General features: G+C 39.5%; 1 protein-coding gene across 2 annotated transcripts in view; it reads right to left on the bottom strand.

Moving 5' to 3' along the window:
• Window positions 1–563: 563 nt before the first annotated feature.
• The window catches only part of LOC306964987 (unconventional myosin-Ic-like), a 51,886-nt gene continuing 42,183 nt past the window's right edge, over window positions 564–10,266 (bottom strand). For both annotated transcript variants that reach the window (XM_079559174.1, XM_079559173.1), the window contains exons 14-31: window positions 9,893–9,984; window positions 9,699–9,793; window positions 8,984–9,030; window positions 8,818–8,898; window positions 8,215–8,320; window positions 6,607–6,724; window positions 6,359–6,472; window positions 5,713–5,789; window positions 5,536–5,604; window positions 5,370–5,454; window positions 5,053–5,212; window positions 4,510–4,593; window positions 4,333–4,426; window positions 4,184–4,239; window positions 3,967–4,102; window positions 3,721–3,889; window positions 3,458–3,557; window positions 564–2,508 (exon numbers count right to left, since the gene is read on the bottom strand). In XM_079559174.1, the coding sequence (XP_079415300.1) occupies window positions 2,482–2,508; window positions 3,458–3,557; window positions 3,721–3,889; window positions 3,967–4,102; window positions 4,184–4,239; window positions 4,333–4,426; window positions 4,510–4,593; window positions 5,053–5,212; window positions 5,370–5,454; window positions 5,536–5,604; window positions 5,713–5,789; window positions 6,359–6,472; window positions 6,607–6,724; window positions 8,215–8,320; window positions 8,818–8,898; window positions 8,984–9,030; window positions 9,699–9,793; window positions 9,893–9,984 (1,710 nt within the window). In that variant the 3' untranslated portion in view covers window positions 564–2,481. The remainder of the gene's footprint in view (window positions 2,509–3,457; window positions 3,558–3,720; window positions 3,890–3,966; window positions 4,103–4,183; window positions 4,240–4,332; window positions 4,427–4,509; window positions 4,594–5,052; window positions 5,213–5,369; window positions 5,455–5,535; window positions 5,605–5,712; window positions 5,790–6,358; window positions 6,473–6,606; window positions 6,725–8,214; window positions 8,321–8,817; window positions 8,899–8,983; window positions 9,031–9,698; window positions 9,794–9,892; window positions 9,985–10,266) is intronic.

The raw sequence follows: 10,266 nt of genomic DNA, 5'->3' as shown, positions 1-10,266 counted from the left end.
GACTCTGAACCACAACTCACATCTTAAGTTAGTCACATAGTTAAGTGAAAACATTTTAAAGGTGTATTATGCAACTTTTTCTGTGTGATATTTGACCTTGCACTGCCCCAGTGGCTGTGTGAGTGGTCAGCCTGGCACCTGTACTTTCCTTTACAGTGCTCTCTTGGACGCTCCAGGATCAATTGTTTGGAAGGTTTTTACTGATGAAGGACCCTCCCACCAGAAAACCTACAAAACAATTGATCCTTTAGCGTTGTAGAGGCCATCATTTTTCCTTTGCTCATAAAAAATGTGTAGACATTTTGACACACTTTTCCATCTACATTTTTTCACATTCATTCATAGCCTATTAATTTTAAATAGAGCATTAAAAAAACGTTCTGCTTTAAATTGTCATAAAACAGTTATGTGAAAAGTGACCTATTTTCAATGGCCATCAAAGTGAACTGAATACGGTGTCACCCCTTTCGTACAGAATGCAAACAGTCATAAAGTCAATCAAAATGTGCATTTTATCAGTAGTTTCAACAACAAAAAAGGAAGAAAGAAACAGGCATCCGTGTCAATAGTCTCAGATTTATTGTTCAGATTTTTAGTATTTCTTAGTGTGTTGGCTTAATGATACAGTAATGACAGAAGTGTGTTTGAGAGTTAGATTTTGTATAATAAGCTTATATTTACAGAGGAAGGAGGCGCCTGGAACAGTGAAGGAGGTATTTCTCTTATGATCCCATACAAACTATTCAAAAAGGCACATAGAGAGGTTAACATCAAACAATACTCAAAGCTTTTTTCTCACTCTAGATTTCTTTTTCTTTTCTTTTTTTTTTAAACATATTCAAACCTTACTTGGTTTGAGTCTCTCATTTATAACACAACTGTACATTTACAAATCCCTCCTGAAAAAAAGACATTCAACTAAAAAATAGCACAAATTATACAATACAGAATCAATAAGAATCATAATTGCTGCTTTGGCTAAAAGGCATTTTATTGCACCACCTTGTTACTTAAAGCATAAAGCAGGTAGGTTGTAACAAATCACTTGTTGTTTTTTGGTTTAGAAAAGCTGTATTTACTCAGAATTAACAGGGAAATGGAAAATCAGTGATTGGTCTCAACTCTTGGCATGAAAAAAAGCGATGATTAGCTTTAACGTTTGAAATTGTTATAAGCGATGGCAATAGAAGGATCATTTGGAGTGGTCACCCTGAAAGGCAAAAGCCAAAAGTTATGGCAACAAAGGACTTATCATTGTCAGAAAAATTAAAATTGGCGGTTTAGGTGGATTTCACCCCATAATAGTGGTCAGTTCGACTTGCAGCCCTTAGACATATTCAGTGATTTCAAATGGAAATTACCTGAAGCGATCAGATATGTCGACTCAACTTGTTTCGAAATGTCTGCTTCTCAGAGCAAACGTATTGCTAGCCATCACCTTATGGCAGTTTACACAACAACGCTCCATAATTATTGAGGCATTTGTCTTGAGGGTTGGCTTTTCATTTAAAAAAAAAAAAGAGAAAAAGGAAAGCGTACATTTTCCGTGAGGCAGGAGTAGAGCGCCAATAGGCCTCACCATATCCATACACTGGATCAAAATACGTCATTAAATGTACAGTACTGTGCAAAGATCTAGGCAAGTGTTGAGCAAATGTTAACCGATTGTCCTCACACAACTCTTTTGTTGTCATTATACATATAGTTTTTTAAAAGCCGACCATAGTATTTGTACAGCACTGTAGCATGGCTCGCTCATTGGCCACTGTTAGGAATAAATTAGCCGTTTCGAAGGCACAGACAATGTAAAAATCACTACTGTACCATCTTCCTACTTATTCTTTTCCCTTCAAATCACATACATCATCCACTCTCCACGCATTTCTTGAAAATATCTGTTGATTGCACATTTGTCTCTCTTTTATCCATACAGATGTTGTTCCCTCTCTAAAACCTTTCGAAAGCTTGCCCACATACCTTGGTGCTTCTACTACTACTACTACTACTACTACTATTACTACATGCCAAACCCCGAGAGTCGTGTAGCGATAACGGTTTGTAAACAGGAAGAAAGAAAAAAAGGCAGTCCCAATCTTCATCAACAACAACTTTTTTTCAAGTGTAGTTTCAAATTGGGCAGCGTTTCTTGTAATTCCTTGGTCCTGCTTTTTGCCCCTCAAAACAAAAGCATACGAAATACACCGGGTGCAAGCAGAAAATGCACCGACAACATTTGTTATTCCTTGGCTTCGCATATAAAATCATTATATTCAAAACATCCATTATTAATCTCCAAAAATATAATATAGAAACATAAATATATCAATTAGTCTTGCTGGATTGGGTTTTTTTTGTCGTATTGGAAGCGCGTGCCGACTTAATGGGGAGCACAGCAGAGCTCTGATTGGCTAAGGCAGAGGAGTCCCGAAGTCCTGATTGGACGGTGGAGGAGGTTAGTCCCGGCTCCCTTTGAGGCCCACATCATCTGGAGTTCAGTCTCGGAGCAGTCTGCAGAGAAAAACAAGGCAGGAGTCAGTAAAAATATGGAGGTGATACTGGAGCTTGTTCGGCTAAGACAATAAAATAATACAAATATCAGAAGTATTCTATTTGAAAGTACACTACAACAATACAGTTTACAAGAATTGCAATCCGAAAAGGCAAAACAAATTAAGGTAAAAGATGCATTTTTTTTAATTGTTTCCTCAAAAAATGTCAGCTACACAATCATAAACATTTAAATTAGGGCTGAACGATTGTCATTAACTAGTTTTTCAGCAAATTGTGTCAAAAGAAGACTTAAAAAAACTACAACAAAGGCTACAACTGAACTAAGTTATGTTTAACCTTTTAACGCACACTTTAACCAAGCGCATTTTCTCCAGTTCGGCTTTACCTGAACCCAAAAGCGTCTTACAGCCCACAGGCCGGTGTAACGGCTCATTTGAAAGCTAAGACCTACAACACCTCTAAGATTTTTCCTCGTTGTGTTCCCATGAGTTGTTGCCACGTTGTCGTCACTTTTTCGTGGCTTTTCTGTCACGTTTTTAGCCTTCGTTTACGTCTCGTTTTTGTCGCTATTTTGACGCCTTTTTTCAAGAAGTTTTTAGATTTGAGTAAGTGCTCGGTTGATCTGGGGGTTAAGAGGTTTGAACTGAAACTGAACTTTTACACATTATTTGTTTTTGGCTGAGTTTGCAAAAAGAATGTGTCGATCTTAGTCAGATGAAGACTTCAGTGATGTATCGATGTATCGTGGCTCCTTACGATACGGATATTGCATCACCTAATATCACGATACGATATTTTTTGTGATATATTGCGCAGCCCTTATTTAAATATGAATATTAATGACAGAATAGAACAAAAATATATAGAGCAATTATCCATAAAAGAAATTGTAAAAATGGGTTGTAACACTATAGCAACAACTCCATACAAATCACAATGAACTCACCACAGACAAATGTCCGTTTTTGGACTTGGCCACCAGGAGCTCAGATCCAGGAGTGAAGTCTATGATCCCCTCTTTACCGTGTCCCGCAGTGAACTTTATACTGAACACACAAACACAGCCGTGGTTAACAATGGAGTCTCTGAAGGTTGAAAGATGTTACGTGAATCATTATAGTGGAATTTAAAAGATTCAGGATCGAAACATTAGCAGCCAACTACTGTATAGACAATGAAAACTCCGCTTATCCTTTGTGAACGCCTCACCTGCCCTGGTTGATGTTGATGTTGTTCGCTTTATCTCCACAGATTGCGAGCTTGGTCAGAGTTTCGATCACATGGTCGCTTTGTAGAACCACGTCTCCCTTTTGCTTGTTGTCGTCGCTGGGCACGTGCAGAACAAACAGGCCGTCGCTGAGGGAACTCACCGAGATCCCTGGGAAGATTGGGCAAATTTGAAACCTATAAATCCATACTAGAGCTACACGTGCTCTTTGTATAGAAGACACCGACCTTTTAGGGAGCCATAATCGATGCGTTGCTTCAGTTTGCCCTCCTCCACAATGATGGCGCTGTTGCTGGTGAGCAGCAGTTGCCGAGGTCGAGCCTTGTAGCCCTTTCTGTCGTATTTGGTGACGGGCACTCCGTACTACGTCGACAGCAGAGTAAGTTAGCACAAGCATGAAAACGTACAAACAAACAACAAAATACTAAAACCTACTGAACCGACCTTCATCTTCTCGCTGCCCAGACTCTGAACTACTTTGGGGTTAATGTCCTCCCCATCTGCAAAGAAAGGAAGATGTTTAAGAAAAGGCTGATGAAATATTCAATTGTGACTTACACTAGAACCAAATAATAATTTTAAAAAAATCTCACTGAGTCGGGTGCCAACGAACAACTTGGGCACGCTCTGTGGGTAGTTGTCTTTTTTGTCTTTGAAAAGCTCGCTGGCGATCATTTTCTGCTCCAGCTGTGCAAAAAAAAGGACATTTGTTGAATATTTATTAATATTTTTCTGATTTTTAAATGTATATATCGCCATTATCATTTTACCTGGTGTTTCCACTCGGGGTTGATTTTCTTGCAGTAATTCCACACCATGTTCTGCATGCACAACGTTCTCAAATGGTTTGAGGCCTAAAAAGAGGATTCAGACGTCAACGTTAAGTCAGTCTTTCTGATCAGGCACAACTTTGCAGTTTACATATAAGGAAGTTGAAAAGTAAGATCTTTGTGCCTTTGCCTTTTCTCTTTGCTTCTAAAACATGCATTCACAATGACAAAAGTGTGGCGCAGATAAAATAGCCCTTGAGGTTAAAGCTGCAGTACATATGCTGGGAACTGGGTCACGTGCCAGTCTTCGTGAGTTTGCCTTAGAGCTCATTCTCTTTCACAAGACTAAAGAAGTAGATTGTGTATCTGTCATTCATTTCATCTGTTCAAACCTAATGTGGCCCATGTTTGCCCAAACCTGGTGTAAACAACTACAAAGATCATGATGCTGCCCAGCTTTGCAGAATCCAACATGAAGAAATGTCATCTATAAGGGCAGGATGAATGATTTTTTATCACAACACAACAGGCGTAACTAAGTACCTCCGTGAGTGCGGCTGGTGGTGTGGGCCAACTCTTGTCCAGGACGTTTTTGGGCAGGTTCCTCCTGAGGTTCATGAGGAACGAGTAACGCACATAATCCAGGAAGTACTCGTTCTCGGGACAGCGCTCCTTGTGGCGGTAGATAAAGCCTTTTACGAACCTGGAAAGAAAACGGATTCAATACTACAAGGAAACATTATTTATCGTAAAGATTGTATATGGATTAGATCATTTCTTGAACATGAAGGAAAGTTGAACTACAACATATTACAATATTACAATCTGTCTTATTTTGAAATGGCCTAAGATGTTCCTACCTGCGGATGGTGTTCGCCGCCTGTCTCCTGCGCTGGGCCCTCCTCCGAGCCAAGATCCCTTTCCAACAAGCCTGGAACACGATAGCTAAAGGCGACACAAAACGTTAGCGTTTATAAATACTCTCTTCATTCTAAACAAGTCTCTTATAGATCACAGATTTCTCACCTGCATTTCTGAGTTTCTGATATTTGGACTTCTGGCTGTAGCCCTTCCATCCGGCCTGGAGCTTAGTGGCTGAAGATCAGAACAAGTATTACAGTTATTATAGTTATGTACAAACTTACAAACCAAATACTGTGTTAACTGGGTTGGTTCGAGGACTACAGTATTTTTAACGCTCACCAATGCCGTGTTTCCTGGTCTCAAGCGCCTCTTCAGTGGCGAACAACGTCTTTGGGAAACGGATGAAGATCTTTGATCTGGAAAAAAAATAAAAAAAATCTAAGACAGTGTAAAGAAAATATTCCATATGAGCAGTGTTGGGCAGTAACTGAGTATTTAGAGTACTCGTTTTGAATAACTGTATTCACGTACATTACTTTTTCATTACAGTTACTTTCCTAAAACCAATAAGAAAGAAAAGGGGGCTTTTGCAAAGTGCTTTACTACACTTTACTACACTCCTAAACATATTTTTATTTAGTTTTAAGTCTTTTGACAAAAAAAAAAAAAATTTTAGTCGAGAAAAGAAAAATGATGTAACTTCATGCTTTTAATCATACAGCGCTTTTATGCATGATTAAAATGTGAAAGTTTTCAGAATACAGTAATCTGGACAAAGTAACGGAATACATTACAAAATACATTTTATTATTTAGTGTTTTGTAGCTAAATACAATTTGAGTGAATTCTCCCCAACACAGCATATGAGGCAATAACTACAGCATTAACTATATAAAACATCTTCTATCTTATTCATCTTCAAGAGCGTTTGTTTTTTTAGTTTTGAATTAAGAGTTGAATGAGTGATGAGCAATGAGCTGCTGACCTGCCCATCTTGAACTCCTCAGGTTTGTATCCCAGGTGTTTGACCAGAGTGGCCACTCCGTCCTGCTTTTTGCCCCGCCAGTTCGGCCACGTCTCCGGACACAGGGACTTGTACCTGAAACCGAAGTTATCAGTACATTAACACGAGAGACAGGGCGACCTACAAAGTTATTATTGTTGTGTTTTTGTTGTAGTTTATTTTAAATTTTAGGACAAGATGAAGAGTAACTGTGTACGAGTCGTGCTCACCTCTGCAAGAAGACCTCATAGTGCCTCCTATAGGCAAAGCCAGCTCTCCGCACCCTCAGGTTCTCCATCAGCCCCAGATACTTGACCTGGTGCCGGATCAGGACCTCGTCAAACCGTCCTGGGACACACACACACAGACAGAGAAAGGAGGGGGGTGTCATGTTAGTCAGATGGCAAATATGTAACGTGTGGGGCATGAAATGCTCCGCAGTGAGGCAGTAAAAGCTCAGCTGCAGCAGTAGGAGTAAACACAGAGAAAACAGTGTAGAAAGAACAAAAGGAGAACTGTGGAGGCAAACAAAGGCCACTGCAATAAACTGCACACAATTACAGATAGATACACAGCAGCAAGGACTGGTGGAGAGCATTGAGAGAGTGGTACTACCACGACTGATGGGTTTTACATCTAGCTATAGAAAAGATGACCAGAAAAAATACAATTTGATACAAAACATTAAAAATAAGTTTATGCGGGATATTTGGTCAATAAGCTTTATCAGCAAATTGATAATGTCTAAAAATGTCTGATTTAACTCCTTTTTCCATCACTTTTTTGACATCTGTTTTGCGGCGTTTATGAAGCTTTTTTTGTAGCCTTTTAGTTGCTTTTATATCACTTTTTTGATGCTTTCATTGCGTTTCAATCCTCATTTACATCTCATCTTTGTCGCTATTTTGTCGCTTTTTTCAAGAAGCTTTTTAGATTTGGATAAAGCTGCGTAAATTTTGTCGACTAAAATATTATTAGTCTTAATTTTAGTGAAAGTGATTTTTTTTGCCGACTACAATTGGACTAAAACTAAATTCAAAGTTTTTTATGAGACTAAAACTATGACTCAAATGTCCAGATATTTCCGTCCACTAAAATAAGACCAAATAAAAATGAAGAGACTAAAATCATCCAAACGTCCAATGACGCAGTTTGAACGACCCTCATATCATTTAAATTCTCTGCTCAGCTCTGAGCTTTGTTCACCTGATTAAATATGATTAGAATAAATATTATAAATGCAAAGTCGACTATTTACATGTAATTTTAGTCGACTAAAATTAGGCTAAAATTTAATTACATTTTCGTCAAAAAACAAAGACAAAAACTCAATTAAAATACGCTGTCAAAATTAACACTGGGATAAAGTCAAACTGGAGGAAATATACTCGGTTAAAGCGGGTTAAGAGGTTAATCTAAATTCTAAAACGTTGAACTTTGATGTAAGTGTATCCCAATTTCACATCAAAGTGAAAAAGTGAAGCATAAAGAAAAGTGCATGGTCACATTGACTCTGTTTTCGATTCTAACATCTGTGGCCTGGTCAAAGAGTTTACAGGAATATTTTCATCCTCTTAGCCATTTGGAACTACCTCGACCACATTGTTTCTATACATTTAAACTTTGCTTCAATCTATCCCCCCCAAACAATCTAATTCGGTGTGCTACTCAGAATCGTTATAGTGATACAGATTCCTGCGAGTGCCCTGTCATTTCAAAAACTAGTGCGACATGACGACTTATGGCGGTAACGGTCTTTACAAATACATAAGTCACCGCGCATCAAAAGGCAAAAGCTCCTTTGTGTGTGTGAATCTGAAAGAGAAAAGTCTTGTTACCTGCTTGTTTGGCGTCATTGGGTTTGATGCAGCGCACGTACGACGGCTCCTTCGACATGAGGATTTCCATTAACTTCGCCAGACTTGCTTTGAACTGGGTGGCTGCCTAAACGCGCAGACACAAAAAACAAATAAAATGAGTTAGTTAGGAAAGGTTCGGAGAGGGGGGAGACTTAGGCGTTTGACGGGACGCAGATGAGCGGGCGATGTAAATGGGGGCAAAAAAAGACAAAACAAAAAAAGGCAAGCGGTGTTCGAGTCTGAACACCAGTGCGACGGTGGAACGAATGGGAGATGGGTCCGGGACAGTGGGGCATTTTACTGTGTCACTGCATCGACGGGGCATTCCTGGAGGAGTAGGAGCCGGTGGAGATTCCCCTTTGGGACTGCCCACTGCCGGTACTGGGCAGAGAGACACAACAGCGTTTGTTGTAGTGTGGGAAAACAGTGCAAGGGCCTAGAAGGGGTGAGTTTATATGTATACAAAGTCTAGAGAAGAGGATGGCATTTGGAGAGGAGCAAGTGAACTGATGTAACAGGAAGTGTCTTGCTCAAGGGCACAATGGCAGCAATACCACTTCTCCACAACAGTAAATATCCCACCGTCTCAGGGCGTTTCTTGTCGCTCAGCTCCTCTCGGTCGAAGCACTGGTTTAGGATCTTGTTCTCGGACATGCACATGACCTGGACACAACAGGAGGAGGGGGATTTTAGTTTCATTTTCGTTGAATTCCTTCATCAAATGTAGAAACGTCTTTTCATTACTCACCTCTTTAAGGTTCCTGAAGAGCAAGTCGTTGTTCTTGTCCAAAAAGCCTGAGAAAGAAAAATGACATTAACCACATGTTCAGCAATTTGGTGTTTCCCAAATGTGAAAGCTTTTTCAAAATAGCAAACAATGAAAACAAGACAAAAATGTGTCAAAAAAGTAGTAAAATGTACAAAAACATAAAAAAAGTGGAGAAAAAAACCCTCAAAAAACACCTGACAGAAAAGCACCAAAAAATACAAAAAGTCATAAAACACGTGACAAAAAAGCGACAAAAAAAGAATCAAAAATACGACGAAAAGATCAGTTTTGTCGGTCTTAGCTTTCAAATCAGGCATTACACTGGCTCCAGTCCAGAAGCTTTTAGATTTGAGTAAAGCCGAACTAAAGAAAATTTGCTCGGTTAAAGTAGGGGTTGAGAGGTTAAACATTCTACCCAAATAATGTGCAACAACAGATCCCAAACTAAATGATCTAGCCTAAATGACTAAAAACACAATCTCATGGATAAAATCTAAAATGTCAGATGAAACTGAGCACCGCCAGTGTTTGAGCACATTTCAGGAAGGAGTTCTTTTTCTCTTTCGTATCCTTTAATAGAACAACTGTGACTCCTGAAACAACGCGAGCCCAAACCCATAAGTGGGTCAATGTGGGATGTGATTTGACTGCGTTATCGACTGGGCTGGTCCCAAATCCAGACCTCACTCCTCACCATTGACGTTGTAGTTGACCTCTCCGGCGTAGTGCAGCAATCGAAACTCATCGCGGCCCATCACCTTCCGGGTCTTTCCATCCGCCAGCTTGTGCCTACGAAGGAGAAAAGACATGATGTTTATTTACTTTGCTTTATGCAGATGACGGTTTGAGAAGATTTGTGTCGGGACGGTAGAAATGAACCGGTCTCACGTGACAAAGTGCGCATGTCCTCCCACTGTGCCTTCCAGTTTCTCCAAAAAGGTGATGTCACTGGCATCCCCGGGCCTCAGACACTCCTCGTCCTGAAATCAGATGGCGATAAAAGTAATAAAAGCTTCAGTAATAATTGAAATAATGGTAATATTGGTCAAATGGTTTCTACTATTACTACTATTGCTATTAACATGAGTAAAGAGGCATCGTTCATCTAAATATATAATACTTTTATTGAACGTGAACTAGCAGGTTTACATCAGTGACAGTGTTGCTCCCTGGCAGTTGTGAGACATATAGTACTTATAAACGCATCTCGTGAAGAATTGGGATGTTGAAATGCTCTAGACAAATGACACAGATTTAAATGT

Source organism: Gobius niger, assembly GCF_951799975.1.
Source record: "Gobius niger genome assembly, chromosome: 1".
NCBI lineage: Eukaryota > Metazoa > Chordata > Actinopteri > Gobiiformes > Gobiidae > Gobius > Gobius niger.
The sequence above is the reverse complement of the archived record's forward strand: the minus strand, read 5'-3'. Positions and strand labels throughout refer to the sequence as shown.